The sequence below is a fragment of the Muntiacus reevesi genome, chromosome 7 (assembly GCF_963930625.1).
Source record: "Muntiacus reevesi chromosome 7, mMunRee1.1, whole genome shotgun sequence".
NCBI classification, from domain to species: domain Eukaryota; kingdom Metazoa; phylum Chordata; class Mammalia; order Artiodactyla; family Cervidae; genus Muntiacus; species Muntiacus reevesi.
In genome coordinates, this window is record NC_089255.1 from 62,457,409 (window position 1) to 62,482,805 (window position 25,397).

The window sequence follows — 25,397 nt, forward strand, 5'->3', positions numbered from 1 at the left end:
AGGCAATTCCCCTGACACAGAACCTTTACTCCATGGAGTTACAAAATAATGACCTGAAAGGAAGCCTGGCAAAATTTCTGATTTCAAGCCACACAATCTGAGGCCCTTCAACCTCCTAATTCCCTTCCAGCCTAGTATCCCATGGTTCTCCTCTTGAAAGAGGAAAAGTTGATGCAAATACTTCCCTCATTCAGCCAAGAAGGCAAGTTCTATTTTATTTCAGCAGTTCCCCATAGCTTATTTCTGGATTCTATAGTAATAAACACAAAGTCCTCTGAACTAATTCTATCAACTTCATTAATAATCGTCATCAAGCAGAATGTCCGGGCCTTTGCAGTCAAATTTCAACCATAAACAAAAATTTCACAAACATAAAATAACATGTTAGAGAAAATGTTCCAAGTTTCAAAACACTTGAAAATTTCAGTAACACACTCATTCTAACAATATAACATCATCCTAACTTTCAGATCAGAAAAACCAGAACTACAATCTAACACTATCGGTAGAGAAGGTAGTCAAAGTCAAAGCCAAAGACCAGAAAGAAACTAGAATAATGCAAAATCATAAGTTAGATCCCACTTTGGAATGTGGGAACATTGACCTAAGCCAAGACTGGAGAAACAATCAAAAAACCAGACAATTGAAGGAAGAAAGTCACATAATCTGAACCAGAATGAAAAAAAAAAAAGCAAACAAAAAAAAGACCAAACTTGACCCTGGAGTCAACAGCAAAGAAATTTTTTTAAAAATCTGTCAATAAAATAACTAAGGAGCATAAATCTAAGTCTCTGAGTCTCCCTAGAAGGTAGCCTGAAACACATGTACCTGAAGTTAAGAAATAAGAATTACCAACTAACAATGCAGGAAACGCAGCCGCTTTCGCTCTACACTCTTACAAAGTGAAACACACACTCTTTTTGAAAGAATCAATAAGGCAAAGTTAACTTTCTTTTAACAAGTGCCACATTTATTTAACTGAAATAAATGTATTTCATTTATCAAATACATGTTCTAATTAAATAATGTCATACTTTTAAGTTAGATAAAAATTCCTCAATTAATCCTAAATCAATCGAGAGCTTCCTTCAAAGAATCAAAATAAATGCTCTACTATATCTGTAGTCTGACTGAAGAAGTAAAACCCCTGCTAACTGAAAGATAAGATGGCCTGCTAGGCACCTCCTACTTACATTGCTGGCTGCTGATCTGGGGTCCTGATCCAGACAAATCTTTGGAATTCCTCACCTTTGTACAGCCAGCCCTTCTGGGAAAATCAGTGCAGATCGCCAGAGTCGAGAGCTCCCTAATCCTGAGCCGTGTGACAATGCCACTCACTGGGTGTCAGCTAGGACACTTGACTGAGTTCAAACAGAGCTGACCTCTAAACAAGGATTATTCAGAGCATCTTAACGAAAGATCCATCAGGCCAACAGGACTTACAGTCAATCTTTCAGTTATTTTTGCTCTTGAGGAAACTGAGGGTTCTTTGTATGGGTCACTATTATTTTATCTCAAGCCCACACCAGACTGAGCCCTCTTTGCTTTGGGTTTCAATAACCACAAGGCCATCTTTTTAACATATCACCTTCATATAAACTTTCAAAACCAACGAGAAAAACAGACAACAGGCAGCCTCCAGCTTTCGCCACCTTCCCCGGTTCTCCTACCTGCCCTCTGGGTCCAGCTTCCCTATCAAGCTTACACAGAGCTGTGAAGTCCAGAAGTGCCAGCTCTCTTTGGGCCCCAGTCCCTGAGACACAAGTGAACCTCATCTACACACAACAGGAGCTGGGCTTACACCTAGTACCCAGGTGGCAAAAGGCCTGGAAGGCTCCTCCTCCTCCATTAGCTCCTCCCCCGTGGGCTGTCTGGGCCTTTTAACTAAGGCTATCGTCAGTTATTTCTCTCTCTCCACCAAATTACTTCCAGAAGACAGGATTCAATAAGCAAACTCAGGGAGAGACTGTCATAACAGGAACAGCTAACACTTACTGAGTGTTTTAGTTGTGCTTAGGCTATCTCAGAGACAGACTCCTTACAATAACTTTGTAAAGAGTGTGTTAGTATCCCCAATTTACAGACAAGAAAATTGAAGTTTAGTGGAAAGTGGAGTACCTGCTTAAGGTCACATCACTAATTGAAGAGGAGAGTTTAATTCAAACTGACTCCTCGGTTGAGGAGTCTCACAGCATTAGACTTAAGAGATAACTCAAGGAAAATGCCTACCAGCTGAATTTTATTTACATTCAGATATAATGTAGATTATGCCCCATGGAGCGAGATGGGAGGGAAAATATGATATTAAATTTTAGCTTACTAAGCAAATTGGAAGAAAAAATTTAAGTTTTGGGGGGAATGAGCCAGGTAGAATAATAGTATTGATATTAATATAATTTTAAGGGCTCTTAAAATTTAAAAACACATACTGATATTCTTACAGTTGAAATCATTTGCATTTGCTTGACAATATTACAAGTGACAAGTAGGTAGGAGTATAGATGTCACAAGATTGGCCATGAGTTGATAATATTTTTTAAATGTTAACTTTTTATTGAAGTATAATTGATTTACATTTCAAGTATAGAGCAGTGATTCAGATATATATGTATGTGTGTATGTATGTACACATACTTTTTCAGATTATTTTCCATTATAGGTTATTATAAGATATTGAATATAGTTCCCTGTGCTATAGAGTAGTAGGTCCTTGCTGTTTATCTATTTTATATGGATCTGTATCTGTTAATCCCAAATTCCAGATTTATCCCTGCCCCTCCTTTCCCCTTTGGTAGCCATAAGTTTGTCTTCTATGTGAGTCTATTTCTGTTTTTTAAATAAATTCATTTGTACCATTTTTTCAGATTCTACATATAAGTGATATCACGTGATATTTGTCTCTGTCTGACTTACTTCACTTAGTATAATAATCTCTAGGTTCATCCATGTTGCTACAAATGGCATTATTTCAGAGTTGATAATAATCTGAAGCCAATTTATGGATTTATATGGGCATTCCTTGTGGCAATCTGTGATTTTTTTTGTATATTCTGGAAAGTTTCCACAATAAAAAAAAAATTAGAATGAAACAGCAAAAAACAGTGTGCCAGGATGGACATTAGCTTTGCTCTTTAGTCACTGAAATGCTACAGCTATGCATATTCCAAGTAATAGCAAGATAATAGAAATACAAGTAGCAACACAATTATAATCATACTTCCCTCCCATGTGCCTAGAACTTTACAATTCACAAGGACCATACCTGAGCCTACCCTGGAGGTATTGATAGCACTTTACAAACAGGAAAACTGAGGCTCAGAGACCCAAGGTGATCTCCCAAAGGCCACTTGAATCTGCAGCGAGACCAGAGCCACAGTGAGTTCTTTCTGTGTAAAGCAATTTTTCCTGAATGCCCTTAGGAGCAGCAATGCAGGCATTAGAAGGAGCCAGCAATTCAGAGGTGGTAAGCTCCCAGGCTGGACCTTCTCCAGCTCTAGATCTCAGGACAACCTCTTTGCTGGGCCCTCACATGCCATGCCCCAGAAGGGCAGCCTCATAGGCAGATCCAAGTTTTATGGGCAGGGAAGCCTATACAACTTGGGGACCAAACTTACAGATACAAAATTAGATCATATTGAATGAGAAAATAAGTCACAATAAATGTCTGGATCCTTGGTGATTCAGGATTCTTCTGAGATCTCTGTTACTCGTGGGAGTGTCAGCATTTTTGTTCTATTCAGACCTTCAGCTAATTGTATGACACCACCCACAGTGGGGAGGGCAACCTTCTTTACCCTGTCTACTGATTCCTCCAGAAACACTCTCATAGACACACCCAGAATAATGTTTAACCAAATGTCTGGGCACCCTATGGCCCAGTCAAGTTGATACATAACAGTAGCCATCACACCCTCTGACTTGAACTTTCAAAGGGAAATTGTCGCCATGACTGGATTGTCATGAAAGTGACACACACTGCCCCTCAAAATGCTATGGTTCCTTAATGTGATCACATCTCAATCTGAAGCACATGCGAGTCAAGTCTGTAGGCATATCTGCAGCCTTTATCAGTGGCACTGGATAAGACACTTCCTGAAACCTTCCTGGAGATATTCTGAATCCTACTGTATTAATCACATTTTTAATTTCTGTATTTTATGATTGTTTGACATCTGGGGGTTCTGTTAGTCCTAAAGAAACATTGTTTCTAGGACTAGCCAACTTCTAAAAATGTAAACACCTCAGCCTGGAAGCACACCTTTGGTAATTATACCAGCCAAACCAGAGCCCAAACTTGAACCACTTCCTCTGTCTGGCTTTTACATTCCAGAAGGCAATATTCCTCGCCCCTAATCATCCCTGGGCCAGACATCAAGACAACAAGGGCAGCCCCTACAGTCCAGAGTCCACTAAAATTATTCAAATTAGCCAGCACCAAACCTGGTCAGTCTGCTACCCCTGCCTCATGAAAATCAGACCATAGGTTTTGCCCATGAAAAGTGAAAGTGTTAGTCACTCAGTCATGGCCAAGTCTTTGCAACCCCATAGACCATAGCCCGCCAGGCTCCTCTGTCCATGGGATTCTCCAGGTAGGAACACTGGAGTGGGTAGCCATTCCCATCTGCAGGGGATCTTCCCAACCCAGGGATCAAACCCAGGTCTTGATTCTTTACCATCTGAGCCACCAGGGAAACCCAGGTTGCTTTCCCCTCAATTTGCCTGCCTCCTGACCAATCTGGGGGCTTCCCCATGTGACCCAATGTGGTGGAGCAGGCCTCCTGTTCCTAGGGAACTCGGAGTCAAAGCTTCATCTTTCATGGCAGTCACCTCCTGATGGACTGGTCTCACCATGCCTGATTGAAAACAAATCTCAGGTACATTTTAATATACTTACACCAAAATGCATTCACTACTATTCAGTCAGATGGAAGATTTTACATGTTTAACAAATTTTGCTCTGCTCCTCCTTGCAAATCCGCTCAACTGTCAGGTGGCATTTAAAAGGCAATTTAATTATGTATTACTGTTGAATGCTATAATTATGTGAATGAGTGGGCCAAATTTTACAATTAAATAACACAGTTGTGGTATGATTTTTTAATGCAATAATTACTCCTGAAGATTACAGCATGGGGCCTTCCTTTCCTTTGTCACACTCTTTCACCTGTGGTATTGAAACAAGATATCTTCCCCACCAAGGAAAGTTCTCATGTCTTTTTTACCCATTTAACCTTGATAAACAGGGAAGTGTCATCAATCAGAAGTGCTCAAAAAACATTGTCTAAGCTATATTTTTATTTACAGATTTGTCTCCTACACAAAAGGTATTCAGATTAAATTACATTTAGCAACACTAAATGTGCAAGTATATCTTTATGGAAAGAAAGAGTCACATGAAATTTGCATCATCACAATTCTGCTATAGCTAAGAGTGTTTCCACATGTATGCATTGCATACTTGCTACACACAAGGACCTGTGCTGACACATAGCAATTTCCCCATCCACCCTGGTCCATTCCCAGCCTAGTAGCTTTAGATGCTAATGGAAGAACAGCAGAGCTTGCCAGCTGCTGATAATGCAGGCCAAGAACAAGGTGAGCCAAATTTCAGGGGAAAGTTTTGTTTTTTTAATGTTAGAAAGTCTAATTTAAATATTGGAAAATTAAAGGTAATGAGATGTGTGCACATCTTTTTTTTTTTTCCTAGCTTGAAAGTGTTTATGTTTTCCTCCACACCCAATACAGTTTTTCTGAATGAAGTTCTACTTTCATTCATCACGTATACATCTGATATGTAAAGGTACTAAATAAATCCAACCATCTGTTAATTCACTCTATGGCCCAAACATTTGTGTCCCAAAAAAACCCCACATGTTGAAATGTTAACTCCCAAAGGTTATGGTATTAATCAGGAGGTGGGACCTCTGGGGTTGATTAGGTCCTGAGGGTGGAGCCCTCATGAATAGTATTAGTGCCCTTATAAAAGAGGGTCCAGAAAGATCCCTCACCCCTTTTACTATGTGAGGACACAAAGAAATGACATCGGCCCTGACCCATCATGCCAGTACCTTGATCTTGGACTTGGCTCTAGAACTATAAGAAATAAATTTCTGTTGTACATAAGCCAGCTAGTCTTTGGTACAGGCTTCCTAGGTGGCTCAATGGTAGAATCCACCTGCCAATGCAGGAGACACCAGTTTGATCCGTGGGTCTGAAAGATGCCCTGGAGAAGGAAATGGCAGCCCACTCTTGCCTGGGAAATCCCATGGACAGAGGAACCTGGCAAGTTACAGCCCATGGGGTCACAAAAGAGTCAGAGATGACTTAGCAACTAACCAGCAGCATATGTCTGTGGTACCACATTCCCCCTATTCACAGTTTTGCTTTCCATGGTTTCAGTTATCTACAGTGAATGGCAGTCCACAAATATTAAATGGAACATTTCAGAAATAAACAATTCACAAAGTCTAACCTGCATGCTACTCTGAGTGATGAAATTTCACACCATCCTGCTGCATCCCACCTGGGACATGATAGCTCTTCGTCCAGCTTTTTCCACCAGTTAGTCACCTAGTGGCCACCTCAGCTATCAGATCAACTGTATTGCAGTGCTTGTGTTCAAGTTACCCTTCTTCTACTTAATAAAGGTCCCAAAACACAAGAGAAATGATTCTGACAATTTGAATAAGGCCAAAAAAAGCCGTAAAGTACTTCCTTTAAATTAAAAGGTGAAAATTTTCAATAAAGGAAAACAAAAAACCTTATGCTGAGATTGGTAAGTGGTATGGTAAGAACAAACCTATCAAGAGACTGTGAAGAAGAAAAAGAAATTCATGCTAGTTTGCTGTCGCACCTCAGACTGTAAAAATTACAACCCCAGAGTGATATGTGCTTAGCTGGGATGGAAAATTAAATTCATATTAAATTCATAAATATTTTGAGAGATGATATTCACACAACTTTCATTATACTACACTGTTCTAATTGTTCTATTTTATTCTTATTGTTAATCTCTTTTGGTACCTAATTTATAAGTTAAACATCTTCACAGATGTGTAGGTAGAGGGAAAAACAGTATATACAGGGTTCGGTACTATGCATGCTTTCAGGCATTCACTGAAGGGGTCTTGGGACATATTCCCCCACCAATAAGAGGGGGCTACTATATTTGTTATAGGGGCCCAAGAGGCCTAAGGCAGTGACTGAGATCTTATCCCTCATTATGACAGAAGCTGTACTGGATGCTGGGAATAGAACAGTGAACATGTCACATCAGGTCCTTGTGCTAACAGAGCTTGCATTCTAGTGGAATGGAGAACACATTAGTCGCTCACCCTCCACTATAACACCTTCCTGAAAAGCTCCCTCCTGCCATTTCTTCATCTTAGCCATGGCCCAAAGTCCAGCCCAAGTCCCAGCTTCTGTAGTGCCTCCAGCCAGGCTGGTCTACAAACTGCAGTACCTATCCTGCTCTTCTTAGAACTTTCTTGTGGTCATTGTTTATTTGTTGGCATTTTGACGCATCTGTTTTCCCAGAGAGTCTGAAATTGCCTGATGGTTTGAGACTCTGGTTCAATGGTTCAAGACTCTGGTCCCATCTATCTTCACAACACTTATGGAGTATCTGAGTCCTTCTTGTCATCCCTTGGGTCCAGACAGTTGGGGGCAGCAGGCAGAAAACCTCTGTACCCTACCAAGAGTGTAGCACTCTCTAACCACCTTCTCAAGAACAGCTGCCAAAAAATGAGGCACCTGTATTTTTCACCACCTACATCATCTCCGGATGGGGGTAGGGAGGAAAGTTGGGGTTGGCTTCCAAAATTCTGGGTTTATATCCCAGTTCTTAGACTTAACTTGAAGGAGCAAAACGCAATGTAATCAGTAGGAGCTAAACACCTCTGGTGTTTTGAGGAGAGAAGAAATAACCAATGAAAGTTTGGTGAAACAGACATGATCTGAGCAAGAGATAAAAGACTGGCAGTATTTGGACAAGTGGAGATGCTATGCAAGGGTACATCAAGGGGATGGAACAGCTTAAGTAAGTAAAAGAGTAGGCTACTACCCTCCAGGCCTCCCCCAGCCTTCTCTGCTCTCTCCAAGCCCTGAGAGCTGACCTGTGAGTTGGGCATCAGCTGGCCTCCCTGGTCCTCGGGCTTCCAGCTGGATTCAGCCAATGGGAGGCACCAGAAGATTAGAGGATGGGAAAAGAATGAAATTAGGATATTTGTTGTCTGGACCCCTCCCAACCAGGCTTTGGCTCAGCATAACTGGATTCCTCCAGCCAAAGGCCTTGGCTCTTGTGGGGTGGCCCTTCTCCTCAGCTACACCTTTTCCTCAAGGTGCCAGTAATCACTCCCTCTGCTTGCTTCTTCAGGCCCCAAATCAAATACATTTGCTTCACTACCCTTGCTGGTTCCCTCTAACCCTGCCCACACCTTTGTAAACAGTTGTGTCCTTAAACCCTCTTAACAGCCTTGAGCATGCCAAGTGTTTCCCAAGACCGTGACTAATAAGCTGGGAAGGCCAACCAGAATTGACTGACATTGAGAGGAGTAGATAATAAAGAAACATCACAGTCCAATTATAAAGGGCCATGCTAGGGAATTGAGGCTTTATACTGAAACACAAAAAAAGTTTTAAGAAGTGATAGAACAGAGAAGGCAGCTTTGAGAAAATGAATCTAGTGACAGGGAGAAATTAAATCGAAGGAGAGGCAAAACCAGTTCTGGAAATCAGGAGACTAGTGCAGAGGTCCAGGTGTAATGATAAGGGCCTAATACAGTGTTAGCATTAGAAATACAAATAAAAATTTAGATAAGACAGAGAAAAGGGAAAGAGAATGATTGAATGAGAGGTAGGTAGGGCCCCTGCAGGAGAACAAAACAAAACAAAAGCCAAAGTTGACATCTAGGCAGCTGAAGAGAGAGGACTTGTATGGGCAGAAACAGGGAAGTCTAGGCAAGGGCCTGTCTGGGCTAGTCTGGGACAGTTAAGAGATTTAGGAAACAGAATCACCTAGAACGAGCACGGCAAAACTGTGGGCAAGGAGGAAGGGAGTCTAAGCCAGAGTCCACTGGGAAGAGGGAGAAAGAAGACTGGGTGGTATTGCTGGGTCATATGGCAGTTCTATTTCCAGTTTTTTAAGAAATCTCCACACTGTTCTCCATAGTGGCTGTACTAGTTTGCATTCCCACCAACAGTGTAAGAGGGTTCCCTTTTCTCCACACCCTCTCCAGCATTTATTGCTTGTAGACTTTTGGATAGCAGCCATCCTGACTGGCGTGTAATGGTACCTCATTGTGGGTTTGATTTGCATTTCTCTAATAATGAGTGATGTTGAGCATCTTTTCATGTATTTGTTAGCCATCTGTATGTCTTCTTTGGAGAAATGTCTGTTTAGTTCTTTGGCCCATTTTTTGATTGGATCATTTATTTTTCTGGAATTGAGCTTCAGGAGTTGCTTGTATATTTTTGAGATTAATCCTTTATCTGTTTCTTCATTTGCTATTATTTTCTCCCAATCTGAGGGCTGTCTTTTCACCTTACTTATAGTTTCCTTTGTAGTGCAGAAGCTTTTAAGTTTCATTAGGTCCCATTTGCTTATTTTTGCTTTTATTTCCAATATTCTGGGAGGTGGGTCATAGAAGATCTTGCTGTGATTTATGTCGGAGAGTGTTTTGCCTATGTTCTCCTCTAGGAGTTTTATAGTTTCTGGTCTTACATTTAGATCTTTAATCCATTTTGAGTTTATTTTTGTGTATGGTGTACACACTGAGGAAACCAGATCTGAAAGAGACATGTGCACCCCAATGTTCATTGCAGCACTGTTTATAATAACCAGGACATGGAAGCAACCTAGATGCCCATCAGCAGATGAATGGATAAGGAAGCTGTGGTACATATACACCATGGAATATTACTCAGCTGTTAAAAAGAATTCATTTGAATCAGTTCTAATGAGATGGATGAAACTGGAGCCCATTATACAGAGTGAAGTAAGCCAGAAAGATAAAGAGCATTACAGCATACTAACACATATATATGGAATTTAGAAAGATGGTAACAATAACCCTATATGCAAAAAAGAAATAGAGACACAGAAGTACAGAACAGACTTTTCAACTCTGTGGGAGAAGGGGAGGGTGGGATGTTTCGAAAGAACAGCATGTATATTATCTATGGTGAAACAGAACACCAGCCCAGGTGGGATGCATGAGACAAGTGCTCGGGCCTGGTGCACTGGGAGGACCCAGAGGAGTCAGGTGGAGAGGGAGGTGGGAGGGGGGATCGGGATGGGGAATACGTGTAAGTCTATGGCTGATTCATGTCAATGTACGACAAAACCCACTGAAATGTTGTGAAGTAATTAGCCTTCAACTAATAAAAAAAATTTTTTTAATAAATAAATTTAAAATAAAAAGACTGGGTGGGCATATGTAAGTAAAGCTTGGGGTTGGAAGCTTAATCCTAGACAATAGTCATCTAATCTAAGGGTCACAAAGAAGCAACCTGCAGGCCCAATGCAGACCAGAGCTGTGTTTTGTCTGACTCACAAATTCTGCCTAAATTCTGAATTAGTACCAACATTAAAAATTTTGAATATGCCAGGTGGCGCTACTGGTAAAGAACCCACGTGCCAATGCAGGAGACATAAAAGACACAGGTTCAGTCCCTGGGTTGGGAAGATCCCCTGGAGGAGGGCATGGCAACCCACTCCAGTATTCCTGCCTGGAGAATTCCATGGACAGAGGAGCCTGGAGGGCTACAGTCCACAGGTTGCAAAGAGTCAGACAGGACTGAAGGGAGCACGCACACACCTTCAAAATTCCAGGTCGTTGGCCTCTCTGACAACCCTCAGCTCACATTCTCCCCTGCTAGCTCTCGGCTGGAACTGCCCGTCTACACCCTGGACGAAGTTAAAACTCACCCAGCCCCACAGAGCCAAGATTTGTATTTGTTACCGCTCAGCCCTGGCTGCGTGCGAGCTGTGGTCCCTGCTAAAGGCAATGAGAGCCCTTGGAAGTTCTTAAGGAAACTGAAGAAGACCCCCGTGGGGGAGTTGAGAGGATGACTTAGAGCAATTCAGCTGAATTCAGCATTTTTGAGCATTTACTATGTGCCAGGCACTGTGCTAAGCACTGAGGAGCCCGGGATGAGGAAGAAGACCAGGGATGTCAAAGTGATTCAGTGGCTGATTCAGAAATTTAGGAACCAGCAAGGGTTTGGAATAGACATGAGAACAGAGATGAAGGTATGAATGCAAAACCGACGTTGAAGCAATTTTTGTGACAAATTAGCCACAGGGGATAAAGCAGGAAGGATGTGAAATGGGACCTTGCTCTGGGTGGCTATATGGAAGAGAGGGTATAAGTCACGGGGTTGGATTACTCAAAGTGCAGCAAAGGTCCAAAGCACCAGGGGAGAGAAGGAAACCACACCCTTTGGGAACCCTGAGAACCAAAGGAGCGGAGCCCACGGAGGGATTACACAGGCAGCAACCTTCCTCTTGGCTCACCTCCCCTTGAGTAATGGCATCGCCTGTGTATTCAGGAACTGTATTACTACTTTGTTAACAAATAAAGAAAATGGAGCAACCTTCATTTAGGCCTGCAGGGCCATGTCAGAACTCTACCTCTAGAGCTGTTGCAATGCCAAATGTTTGTTTAAACATTAAACTGTGAGACTAGTGCTCTAGGAGTGGACCAGGAGCAAATAGATCCAGGAAACAATTCCACACAGCTCCTTGATGATTCAGGGCTTAGAGTCACATTGGGGTTCTTTAGTTCCCTAACTCTTTGGGAGGAAACTGTAGGAATTTTCTTTAAAGAATTGCTGATTAAGTGTTACTAATGAGGATGCAGCAATGAAACACTGGCTCCCTTTGCTGCTGAGAAATTTCCTACAAGTTTTCCTAGCCTATATACATTTCAGAGTCAGAAAGTCTCATAATAGGGAAGGACTGATGATTTCACCAAACCATACTTTAACTAAGCAGAAAACAGAAACTCTGTTCATGGAAGGGAAATTAGCTCACATTATAGCTCCAGAAAAGGGGAAAATGTCAGTCAATTGGATTATTGCAACTGAAAAATTTCAGGTTTTGACTGAATTATATGGGGGAAGTGCCTTGTTTCCTTGCTTGCTTTAGCCAATGGGAGCTCGACCGCTCATGTTCTAGTGCATAAAACATCACAATTTAGCTCCCCTTTTACCCCACCATTCACAGTTGGCCTTCAGTCAAGTAAGTATACTGAAGGTTTCAACATTTGCATAAGCCTGTGCATGTCCATCCTGAGTCTGCAGAACAAGGCACACAGGGGAGGGGGAACCTAACATAGAATTAATTTGCTTCCAGTCACACAGAAAGGACCCAGCTTTGCCTTGGTCTCCTGAACCCACTCAATCATCACAATAAAAGTATGCATCAGCCTCAGGAGCGCTGTGATTCCCACTCAGAGTTTCACATACAAGAAGACTCTGAGGAATGGAGTTTCATTATAAGCAGGGACTGGCCAATTTGCCAGGCACATTGTTGCCTGGAATCCAGCGTGTGAGGTCTCAACACAACGAGAAGAGACTCTTTAATTATAAGTTATACAAGTGTTCTTTGAATGTGGGTGAAGAGATGCCAAATTCAATCCTTTAATGGTTAGGACAGAATGAGGGGGTACCAGGTAACGGGTGTGCCAGGTTCCTAAAGCTCATGTCTTTCCTACATCTAGATAAATGACACAGTTCCCCATTACTGCGCAAGCCTCGTATGAGGATATGTCAGCAGTCAGAGACCCAAATCCACATTCTAGGTAGTGCCAGGCAGGGCTCGTCCTTAACTATTCTGAGTCATGTTTTCCTCAACAATGGAATAAAGGATTGAATTGCATAGGTTCAAAGGTCCCATCCTTCTCTAAACATTGTGATCCTCTAAATGAGGGGGAAAGGGAAACAGGTTCACAAGCAGATACTCAAATGGGAATACTTGTTCTACCAGCTCTTTAAATTGATTGGGCTCTGAGTTATTGCAGCAAAGAATGACAAAGGGTTTGTAACCAGGCCTTGAACATAATCAGAATGGAAACCATATCTCCCTTTCTGTTCCCCCAAGTCTGACCATGATTCACTGGGAGCCACTGTGCACTATCCCAGATACAAGAAAAACACCAGAAAAAAAAAATCACTGAGGGTTTTCTATGTGACAGCACAGGCTATGTTCTTCACATAATTTCTCAGAACAATCTGAGAGGTTGGTATTATTATCCCTGTTTTATAAGTAAGAAAACAGACATTGTGGAGCCATGGGCAAGTCACAACCACTTTGAGTCCATTTCCAGAAGTGTAAAATAAGTCACTTCGTCCAGCTGACTTTAAGGCCCCTCCTTCTCTGTGACTCAAAACAAGCTTAGATTTGAATACCTAGACCTTGAAAGACTCATGATTACCGTGCAAACTCAGTTGGCCAGAAAATAGGATATCTAGTCCCCCACCTCGAGCATCATTCACAGGCTCACAGAAACACAAAACCACATCTACTAAACCCAGAACCTCCTTGGGATGCTCTCACATTCTGTACTGTAAGCAAGGTGATTATTAAAACCCATTATTTTCCTATGAAGACATCATGGGCTGCCTTAAAGCAAACTGCCAAGGAAAAAAGAAAGCATGTAGGGTGAAATCACCATAGGCCCCAGAAGTCAGAGACTGGCCCCAGGATAAAGACAGAGGTATCTCCTCTCTATCACTGTAGATAGGGCCGGAGCTGCTGCATGGAATGAAAGCTCCCTGAGGACCGAGCTAGGGTCAAAACTTGGAAAATCATTATGATTAGAAAGGAATTACCCCATGGTCCTTAAGAATCATCACCAGCACCATCAACCATAACAAGATACCACCATGCAATTATAAAGCATCTGCTCTGTACATGGCTCAGCAGCTAGGCTGGTCATTTGCTTAAGATGTCAAGTTCTGTTTTTTCCTAAAAAATAGATCACAAAGGTGAAGAAGGCCTTAACAACCTCAGACAGGATCCAAGGGACAATACAGAGTATCTCTAGAAAGAGCATATGAGATTCTCTTAGGTAGGTAAGGGAGAAGGGTCCTAAGAGAAAGTGAAGGACCCGCTGGGATCACGACTTAGAATAGAGTGCCCAGATCTATTTACTTGCTGCTACTGCTGCTAAGTCGCTTCAGTCATGTCCGACCCTGTGTGACCCCATAGACGACAGTCCACCAGGCTCCCCTGTCCCTGGGATTCTTTAGGCAAGAATACTGGAGTGGGTTGCCATTTACTTGCTAGGCTGCGCTTAAAAACAAAACCAAACAAGGAAAAAAAAAAAAAAACCAGGCTAAACAACAGAAATTTCTGTCGTTCCAGTTCTGGAGGCTGGAAGTTCAAGATCAGGGGCCCTTGAGGCCCTCTGTAATGACAGCAGTATAATATTGCTATATTAACCAACTCTTTTCACTTTGATATTCCTAGTTACCCTGGGAGTCAACCCCACTCAGGCAACCAGACAATTGGCATGGAGGGTTCATCCCACGGATCTGCAGAACCAAAGGGTCAGATGCTTAAACTTTTGTTTTCAAAGGGCAAAGTCCAGATTTAATTAGTCTGCCTCATTAACACAAGGCTACCCTACAGCAAAAATTGAACCAGAAACTTCAGTGGCTCCGCAAAAAAAAAAAAAAAAAAACAAACTTATTTGAGTTGAGCCTTCCTCCTCCATCTTTTAGCAGCATCATTTGGAACACACAGCCTTGAAGGTCAGTGTAACAAAGGAAGAAAGAGAATGAAGAGCTCACATTCCATCTAACATTCCTCAGCCTGTAGAGTATTCTGCCCAGGCTTTCATAACAAGATACCACAAACTGGATTGCTCAAACAGCAGAGATTTATTTCTCACTATTCTAGAGGCTGGAAGTCCAAAATCGAGGTGTCAGCATGTATAGTTTCTCCTGAGGCCTCTCTCCTAGACCTGGGCCTCTTTACGTCCTCCTGTGGTCTTGTCTCTACTTGCACCCCTGGTATCTTTTCCTTTTTTTATAAAGACACTAGTCATAATGGATTAGGGTCCTACCCTTATGATCTCATTTAACTTTAATTCCCTTTTTAAAGGCCCTCTCTCTGAACAGTCAGATTCTAAGGTGTGGGGATTAGGATTTCGACATACAAATTTTTGAGGGGATGCAATTCAGTCCGTAATACCAGTATTTGCCCCTTCCAAAGCTGTGGCCATAGAGAGCCCCAGTGTGCTCTAAATTTACTGTTCTTTACAAAGCTCTCTCCCCATCTTTCCACCCCAACTTAGCAATTTTACAAAGTAAATCACAAAGGTCACTGACTGAGTCTGATTTTCTTCTTCCTATTAACATCCACATTTATTGGATTACATAGACTTTTAAGGCTGGGCATTAAGAAGCAGCTAGCTGGCTTTAGATCTAATCTGGCCAGCCTGTAGCAACTTCCCTCTACTGCTCCTATTTACCAAATCTTCAAGGGTAATGTGCAATGGGGCAGAGGAAGGTGAAAAGAAAAGAGGAAAGAGAAACGTGCCACTGGGCCCAGAAATGCCTCATCATGGATCAGTCTCCACTCCCTGTAAGACAACTTCCTGTGTTACATCACATCAAATTAACGAGCCTAGACACGGGTAAGATGGAGGAGAAACTGTTCTACAAAGGAGTTCTAGTTTCCTATCAACACGAAATTTCATTTTCTCTGGCAGAACACTAGTCACAAAGACCCACACACATAGACCCAAGGGCCCTGGCTGACATTTCAAGCATTCCAGCTCCAGATGTGTTCAGCCACTAGGAAAAAGAAACCCAAATTATTTTAAGCAGAGTTATTTCACAAACCACCAGCTGTCCCCTGGATAAATTCTGAGTTTTTTAGTTGAAGTTACAAGCAATAATTTCCAATGTACTTATTCATTCAAAAAATATTTATGGACTAATTCCTGGAGAAGGAAATGGCTACCCACTCCAGTAATCTTGCCTGGGAAATCCCATGGACAGAAGAGCATGGAGGGCTACATTCCATAGGATGGCAAGAGTTGGACTCGACTCAGCGACTGAACCACCACCACATTCTATGTACCAGGATTGGGGACATAATGGCAATGGCTTGGGGTCCAGAGAGGGCCACAAGTTCTAATAAACAGTACTTATTTCACTCCTTTGTGCCAGGTATAGACTGGACACCTTAAACCCAGGGAAAAGTATGATTGTCTCCACGGTAAAATGAAGAAGTCAAGGTGAAAAGAAGTCCCAAAGACAAGCTCATGATGCTAGTCAGTGGAAGCATCAAGATCAGAAGTCATGTGACCTGACTTCCTCCGCAGTACCTTCCACTTAACCAGGAACTTGGGTAGAAAATAAACATTTATATCTTTATTTTCACTCATTACTAACTGAAATTTAGCACTTCCTTCAATTTCATATAGTGGCTCAGATGGTAAAGAATCTACCTGCAATGCAGAAGACCCGGGTTCGATCCCTGGGTGGGGATGATCCCCTGGAGAAGGGAATAGCTACCTACTCCATCATTCTTGCCTGGAGAATCCCATGGACAGAGGAGCCTGGCAGGCTACAGTCCATGGGGTCGCAAAGAGTCTAACACAGCTGAGTAACAAACACTTCATTCATCTCAGGCAAAAAACTCTAGCAGATACAAGCAGTACCTATGACTTTATCACCAATAGAAACCACAGATATTTTCTTATATTACAGGCATTACCCAAATCTGGAAATATTATTTATGTTCATTACTATCTCAAAATTATGATAGCTGTTAGATCCTGCTAGATGATGTTACTTAACACATTATTTTTAAAAGGCATATATACTACTACATCATCAATTCTCTTAATATTTGGACAAGTGATTTGGAATAGGATTCCTTTAAAACACTCTGCCTTTTATTTTACACCTTCAAAAGCACTGAACCTAAAAGTGGTGCTTAGTCTCCCCAAAACTGCCGAACTGGTATATGGCACAAAAATGGGTCAGAACCCTACACCACAGAACGGGCAGCCCAGGCAAATCCAGAGCTCTGCTCCCTGTGTCTCTGAGTAAGAGGCTAGGTTGGGATTTTTATTTTTAAACGAGAGAAACGAAGAGAAAGGAAAGCACCCCAATTTCACCAGAGGACCCTTTCCACCAGTTCCTGTTTAGCACGGGCCCTAAATGCTCTCCAAGGTTGGTTCCGGCCATAGCTGAAGGATACTTCTTGAGCCCCCTCCCCTCCGTCCCACAGGCTGTGTGGATAAACGCGCCCCACTGTGGGCAGACCAGCAGACGTCACCTCCTCCCCCCGGGGGCTGAGAACCCTCTGGGCGCTGGGACCACGCTGGGGTTACACGGTCAACAAGTGGAAGATGCCGGAAATTCCTACACACCAGGCCACCAAGAAATTCCCATACACAAGACCACGGATACATTGGTTTTTAACCTCCCCTCGCAGGGCAGCAGCTCCACGACCCCAGGGCGTCGCAAGACCCGGGTTCCTGCAGGGGCTGCAAGAGCTGTGGATGCCGCCGGTGGAGAAGAAAAGTGTGAAGCGAATGGAACGCGATGCACAGGGGCCGCGCTGTCCCAGATGCGGGGCAGAGCTGGGTTAACCATCGGCCTTAGGGGTGACCTCTCCCCCCGCCGCGTCCCTTTTCCCTGGCGAAGTGCCTGATATCGGCCGCGGGATGCCTCTTACCCAGAGGTGCGCGGAGCCTCCGGCCACAGCGTTGGCGCAGCAAAAGCTGCCGCTCCCTGCGAGGACTCGCGGCCTCTGCTGGGGCCCGTTCGGCCCCCGGGCGGAGGCTGGAGGCGGGGAGAGCGAGCCTACCCCCCACGAAAGTTCCGGAAAGGTCCCGCCGCTGCCCCGCCCGGCGCCACAGCCTGGGGAGCCGAGGCCAAGTGCAGGCTACACCCGGACTTCCAGCGCGCCCGGGGGACAGCCGGGGGCGCGGGGCAAGCGGATCTGGGGCACCGCCGGCAGGGCAGACTCGCCGCTACCCGCCAGCGCAGCGTGCGGTGCAGCCGGGACCCCTGGGTGCCCCCCAGGAGGGCACGGGGGCCACCTGTCGCGCCCCCCCCCCATCCCGTGTGCCCACACTGTTGCGTAACTGGGAGGGACAAAGGTGAAGGCGGGTCTGTGGGTAGAGGCCCTGGCGGTTTGTGTCGGTCCTCCAGTGAGCCCTGTGCGTCTCATCTGGTCCCCACGGCTGTCCAGAGAGACCGCTTTCCCGCGCTTCTTTCACACGTAAAAGGCAACCGAGGCTGAGAGAAGCCCCCAAACTTGCCTTGATAGCAAGCGCCAGAGCAGCGCTCTCAACCCCAGGATGGAGGTCACGGTGAGCAGGTTTCCAGACACTAATCTCCACACCACGTTGGGTCCAACTTTCATGAATTTTCAACTGGCTGTTCTAAGTAGGTGTGAAGCGCAGGTGAGTAGTTCTTCACTACGTCAGATCTAGAATGCCTTCTTATAACATATATAGGATGTCCAGAAGTCTTACTGCAATTTTAAGCTTTAATAATTTCAGATGTGAGTTAACAAACTTTCCTTTAAAAAGTGCCTTGAAAGTTTATTTCTTTTACATTTATTTCATTCTGTGAATTTTTAATAATCTTTTTTTGAATTTTTTGTTTCAGTCAACTTTTTAAGGTGAAATCCTCGCAAACCAAAAATTGAGGCAATCACAGAGAAGTAGGAACCTAATAAAGTTGAACTTCTGAGCTCCTCCCTCTGGTTTTGTCTTGTTGGGTTTATCTATTGAGGTAAGGCTGGTTTATATTATGTGTTCCAGTTCTATCTCTGTATACCCTACAGCACACTTACACCAAAAATTGTTTCCATCTCTCTAACTTTTTAATCCATCCTACACTCTGTGTCTTTCAATGTGTGAGTTCAATCCATTTACATTTAGGATGATTATTGATAAATGAGGACTTAATATTGCCATTTTATCCTTTATTTTCTGGTTGCTCTGTATCTCCATTGTTCCTTTTCCTTTTGTTTCTGTCTGCTATTTTAGTTTGGTGGTTTTCTGTGATATTTTTGTCAATTTCCTCTTTTTTTTTCTTTTTTTAATGTTTCATGTCTCTGCTCTAGATTTTTGTTTTGTGGTCACCATGAGGTTTGTATAAAATGTCTCATAGGTAAAATAATCCTTCTGCTGGTAGTATCTTATCTTCATTTACCTATATGGGCTTCTTCCTTTTCCTTTCCCCTCTTTTTGTTTCCCTTGTCTCACATTATCTCTTTACATTGTTACAAAGTTGAAGTATACACTAGTTTTTTTCTTTTCTGCTCTCCTCCTTAACCTTTATGCTATAATAGTGTTTAAAATCTAATCTTATTGAGAGTTGCAATTTTCTGGTTCTATGTATCACCTCGCTCAAAGTTTTATGTATTTTGCCTTTCTGTTTTCTGGTAGAAGAGCTCCTTACAAGACTTCTTACAAGGAAGTATAGTAGTGATGAGCTCCCTCAGTTTTTGTTTGCCTGGGAAAGTGTTTATTTCTCCTTTATATATGAATGATAATTTTACTGGATAGAGTATTCTTGGGCAACAGTTTTTAATCTCTCAATATTTTACGACTGTCATTCCACTTCTTCTGGCCTGCAGGGTTTCTGCTGAGAAATCTGCTGAAAGCCTAATGGGGGTTCCTTTGTATGTTACCATCCTTTTTTCCCTAGTTGCCTTTAAAATTCATTCTTTTTTAAAAATAATTTTATTTATTTTTGGCTGTGCTGGTTCTTCGTTGCTGCCAGTGTGCTTTCTCTAGTTGCAGGGGCTACTCTCCACCGTGGTGCATGGGCTTCTCATCGCAGTTGTTTTTTGTGGTGGAGCACAGGCTCTGGACCACCAGGCTTTAGTAGTTGTAGTGCACAGGCTTTGTTGATCCATGTGGGATCTTCCTGGACCAGGGATCAAACCCGTGTCTCTTGCATTGGCAGGTGGATTCTTTACCAGTGAGCCACCAGGGAAACCTCTAAAATTCATTCTTTGTCATTGACTTTTGACAGTCTTAATGTGTCTTGAAGAAGGTCTTTTGGATGCTCTCTCAGCTTCACAGACTTGTATATCCAGTTCCTTCCCCAGGTTTGGGAATTTCTCAGGTATTATTTAAATTCTCTGCTCCCTTCTCAAGCTTTTCTTTCTGAGATAGTCATTACCCTAATGTCACACTTCCTAAAAGAGTCAGATAACTCTCACAGAATTTCCTCATTTTTAAATATCTCATTTCTCTTTCCTCTTCTAGTTGTATCCTTTCTAGATTTCTGTCCTCAAGCTCACTAATTCTCTTTCATATGGTCTGCTCTACTTCCAATGCTTTCTCTAATACATTCTTTATCTCATTTATTGAGTTATTCAGCTCCAGAATTTGATTGGTTCTTTTTTTTAAAGTTTCAATATCTATGGTGAAATACTCCTTCTGTTCATTAATTTTATTAGTAAGCTCATTGAACTGCCTGAGTTTTCTTTTAGCTCACTGAGTTTCTTCACACGAGCTACACTTTGAATTCTCTACCAGTGTGATTGCAATATTCTGTGATGTTTAGTTTGGTTTCTGGAGAACTGTCATTTTCAATTTGTGACATGTTGTTACTGTGGTTCTTCATGGTGCTTGATGCATAGTTCTTCTGCCAGTGCATTTGAAGTAGCCCAGTGGTCCCCAACCTTTTTGGCATCAGGGACCAGTTCCATAGGTTATTTTCCATTGACCAGGGGTGGGGGGATGGTTTCAGGATGATTCAAGCACATTACATTTACTGTGCACTTTGTGTGTGTGCTCAGTCATGTCCAACTCCACAACCCCATGGGCTGTAGCCTGCTGGACTCCACTGTCTGTGTAATCTTCCAGGCAAGAATACTAGAGTGGGATGTCATTTCCTACTCCCAGGGATCTTCTTGACCCAGAGATCAAACCCGAATCTCTTGCATTGGCAGGCAGACTCTTTATACCACTTTGCCACCTTTTATTTCTATTATTACATTGTGATGTATAATGAAATAGACAGCTCACCATAGTGCAGAATCAGTGAACTTGTTTTCCTGCAACTGTAAATACAGATGAAGCGTTACTCGCTTGCCCACTGCTCACATCCACTGCTCACCTCCTAAGAGGCTATGAACCAGTACTGGGGGTTGGGGATTCCTGAAGTAGCCAACACCTTTCTGCCGGATTCTAACAATTCAACAGGTTAGAAATTAAAGGCCTTTCTTTTGTTTTCCTGTAGGTGGCACTACAGCACAAGTTTTTGGTTTCTCTTCCATGCACTGCTTCTGATAAATTATACTCAAGAATCAGTTCTTTGCACTCTCTACCACTTCTGTCAGAGATGTGGCCCTATGCCCTCCTTATCACATCTGTTCCTCTGGGGTCAGTGTTGCAGGTGTGGCTGCCTTATGCACCGGGATGCTTTCATCCCTGTTTCATCCAGGATCCCCTGAATCTCAGGCTCCATCAACACTGAGAGGCGGACAGTGGGAGCAGGCTGGGGATGGGCGGGTGCGTCTGCCATGTGGTGTTGTCAGGTTCGCAGGTGGTAGACCAGGGGGCTGGAGCCATAGGCATCTCAGCAGCTAGTGGGCCAGTGTCCCATGTACAACTGCCACTGCAGCCCAGCTTCTTGTGCTGCAGGCATTGCCATGGCCAAGGAAGCCCAAGTCATGTGTCTGCCTCCACTGCCACTAGTGGGTTCTCTGGGGCTGCAGTCTTAGCTGCCATGGTTGGAAGGCCAGGATTACAGGCACCAACTCCACTGGTACCTCGGTTCTGCCTTTTCTCTGTGTTACACTCAAACCACTTTTTTTTTCTTTTCCATACTTAATGTTAGGGCAAGAGGGAACACCAGAAATCATGCAGGACAATTAACTGTGTGTGGAACTATCCACACAGCACAGGAGACTGGCATTCCTGGCTCCTACTCTGTAAATGCCAATAGATTATTTCCCAGTCATCTTGACAAAAAATGTCCTTGAGTGTTTCCAAAATGCCCTACCTCACCTCCTAGTCTCACCATTTGAATGACATTAGAACATTCTCTAACACCATACACAAAAATAACTCAAAATGGATTAAAGACCTCAATGTAAGGCCAGATAACTATAAAGCTCTTAAGAGAAAAACATAAGCAGAACACTCTTTGACATAAATTGCAGTAGTATCTTTTTGGATCCACCTTCTAATGAAAATAAAAACAGAAATAAGCAAATGAGATTTAATTAAACTTAAAAGCTTTTGCACAGTAAAGGAAACCATAAACAACAACCCACAGAATGGGAGAAAATATTTGCAAATGATACAACTGACAAAGGATCAATCACTAAAAATACAAACAGCTCATGCAGCTCTTCTAAAAACACAGTAAAAAAAAAATGGACAGAAGATCTAAATAGATGTTTCTCCAAAGAAGACATACAGATGGCCAACAGGAACATAAAAAGATGCTCAACACTGCCAATTATTAAAGAAATGCAAATCAAAACTACAGTGAGGTATCACCTCACACTGGTCAGAATGGCTGTCATTAAAAAAATCTAGAAACAATAAATGCTGGAGAGGGTGTAGAAAAGGAAACCCTCCAGCAGTGTTGGTGAGAATGTAAATTGGTGTAACCACTATGGAAAACAGTATGGAGACTCCTTAAAAAACTAAAAACAGAACTGCCATATGATCCAGCAATCCCAGTCCTGGACATATATCCAGGAAAGACTATAATTCAAAGAGATACTTGCACCCCAATGTTCACTGCAGCACTATTTATAACAGGCAGGACATGGAAGCAACCTAAATGTCCATCAACAGAGGAATGGATAAAGAAGATGTGGTACATATATATGAAACGGAATATTACTCAGCCATAAAAAGCATGAAATAATACCATTTGCAGCAACATTGATGGACCTAGAGATTATCATACTAAGAGAAGTCAGAGAAAGAAACATATCATATGATATCATCTGTGGAATCTAAAAAAAAAAATGATACAGATGAACTTACTTACAAAACAGACTTACAGACTTTGGAAACAAATTTATGATTACCAAAGTAGAAACATGGGAAGGAGGGATAAATTAGGAGTTTGGAATTGGTAAACAGACACTAATATGTATAAGCTAGTCAACAAAGACCTATGGTATAGCGCAGGGAACACTACTCAGTATTCTGAGTTTCAGAAAGGAATCTTGGGGGGGGGGGAAGGGTATATGTATGACTAAATCACTCAGCTGTTGTCTGAAACGAACACAACATTGTAATTCAGCTATGTGCATGTTCAGTCCCTCAGTTATGTCAGCTCTTTGTGACCCAATGGACTGTAGCCTGCCAGGCTCCTCTGTCTGTGCAATTTTCCAGGCCAGAATACTGAAGTGGGTTGCCATTTCCTACTCCAGAAATCAACTATATTCCAATAAAAATTTAAAAATTAAATTTTAAAAAGAAAAGGAACAGCAGCCCTGGTTTGAACCATAAAAAAGCAGACTTGGTTTAGATGGGAAGGATGCAGATGAGAAAGAACCAAAAGAGATGTGCTGTTTGTGCATGGTTTGAGGTTGCTGGGTGTGGAGTCAAATTCAGACTTTAAAAAGGGATGCTGAGCAGATCCCACATGCTGGAGACTTCTACCTATATTTATCCTATTATCTTGCCCAAGATCTCTCTTTATCCTTTGAAGATCCAGGACTAGAACACCAGACAGCCAGGAAGGGGGCTGAGACTTCTAGAGTTTCCTCACTCACTCTCAGTTATTCTTTCACTGGATGAACGATACCACAAGCAAGCCCTGTGCCTGCTGCCTGGCCACACACTGTTGAAAAACTCAGACTCGGTTCCTACCCCTGTGGGACTTGGGAAGTAGTGAGAGTGCACGTTGGAAGCTGGGAAACTAGGAGACACACTGTGGGAGGGCGGGAAGAGGAAGTGATGGGCAACGACAGCTGGGGCTGGCACTAAGAGAAACATATCCCAATTCAAGAACATCCAGGAGGAGGAGGAGTAAGCTGACGGGGCTCTGGGAAGACACACAGGCTCTTGAGCAGGAAGGGCTGGCAACAGGAATGGATGGGCCGGCCAGGGGAATAGAACAGAGACATGCACTCCCTGGAGAACAGGAAAGGGAAGGCACAGGAGGAAAAGCATTGTGAAGGGGCTGTTTCTGCAGGCATGCAGCTTAAAATAGTACCCTCTGCTTTGCTGGATCCACAAGCCCCATCTCAGCCCTTCCGGGCAGCAAATTCTCCCCTTGGCAAGTAGCTAGAGAAGCAGCTTCGGACCTTGGGCCCAGCAAACCCAACCTAGCTCCCTAGCTGAGAGAGCAGCCCAGCTGACAGGGAACAGTCATGTGGGAATGGGAGCTGGGGGTGAGTTCCTAGAGTAGGGACCCAGAGTGTTCATCCTGCCAGACCACTGCATTCCCAGAACTGGAGCGGGGTGGGCAGACACAGAGCGTGATGACTGTACCATACCAGGCTTTTCTAAGGCAGACCAACTCCTCCCAAATGTACCATTTTCCTCACAGCCATGCTGCATGTCGAATAAGAACTAAAACTGTTATCCAGCTACAGGGTTACTAGAGTTTCCTTATCTGTTACAGAGAAGATGAAGTTGTTTTTCAGACTAGACACACTAGTGCACATGGAGGTGCTTGCCAAGCTACAAAGGACCCTTAATCAGCACTCTTGGCTGTGGGCAAGAAACAGCTCTGGGTAACTTAGGCAGAAAGGGGATGTATAAAAGCTCTCAGGGGTTCACAGAACTATCAAAATGACAAAGTAGTGGTGGCAGGAAATGTGCACAGGAATCACTGAAGCTCTACAAACTCAAAAAGCAGAAAACACAATGCCATCTTTCATCAGGAACAGCCTGGCTGCCCCTTGAATACTCACTCCCACTCCCACTGCCTTCACAAATCACTCTAGAGCGAGTGACACAAATATAAAGGGAATGAGAATTCAGGTCCTCATGGGAGTGTCCACTGACCAAATCTATATCATAGGCCAGCTGTCAGAGGAAGGAGAGAGCATACGTGGCCCTTCTGACTTCCATCTGGACTCATGATGAGTATCTCCCCCAGACTGGAAAAGGGACTGAAAACTAGGTGACCAAAAGGAAAAAAGGAAAATGTCAACTCTAGGCCCAATAAATATTAGATCTTACTATATATGGTTTTCTACTTACATAAGCAAAGTGGTGTGATAGTAAAAATATTCTGCCCTAGAGCAACAAAGACTTCTGCCAAATACCTGCACATTAGAGTGCTGGAGAATGAAGGCGCAGCTTGGGCAGGCTCAGACTCTCCATCTAAAGGGGTCTCTGAGGACAGAAGCAAAAAACTGGATCGGGAATCAAGCCTTTCTCAGAAACTTAGTCTCAAACTCAGTTACGGAAAATTCCTTTTCC

General features: G+C 43.1%; 2 protein-coding genes across 2 annotated transcripts in view; one reads left to right on the forward strand and one right to left on the reverse strand.

The window, feature by feature from the left end:
* Positions 1–17,839, reverse strand: part of SQOR (sulfide quinone oxidoreductase) — a 48,762-nt gene extending 30,923 nt beyond the window's left edge. Inside the window, exon 1 of the mRNA XM_065941469.1 lies at positions 17,702–17,839. The gene's annotated coding sequence lies outside the window, so the exon portion shown is untranslated. The remainder of the gene's footprint in view (positions 1–17,701) is intronic.
* On the forward strand, positions 11,153–18,726 carry LOC136172639 (mucin-19-like). The gene is made up of 5 exons (XM_065942040.1): positions 11,153–11,251; positions 17,252–17,610; positions 17,706–18,128; positions 18,299–18,434; positions 18,643–18,726. Exons 1-5 carry the CDS (start codon positions 11,153–11,155, stop codon positions 18,652–18,654), a joined length of 1,029 nt encoding a protein of 342 aa, XP_065798112.1. The 3' UTR covers positions 18,655–18,726.
* The last annotated feature ends 6,671 nt before the right edge of the window (positions 18,727–25,397 follow it).

Bases quoted from the DNA above. Each gene is read 5' to 3' on its own strand.
- LOC136172639 (XM_065942040.1), top strand. From the start codon at position 11,153: ATGAGGAAGAAGACCAGGGATGTCAAAGTGATTCAGTGGCTGATTCAG. The intron at 11,252-17,251 runs GTATGAATGCAA...TCCGTCCCACAG, and splicing joins ACATGAGAACAGAGATGAAG to GCTGTGTGGATAAACGCGCC. The intron at 18,129-18,298 runs GTGAAGGCGGGT...TTGCCTTGATAG, and splicing joins CGTAACTGGGAGGGACAAAG to CAAGCGCCAGAGCAGCGCTC.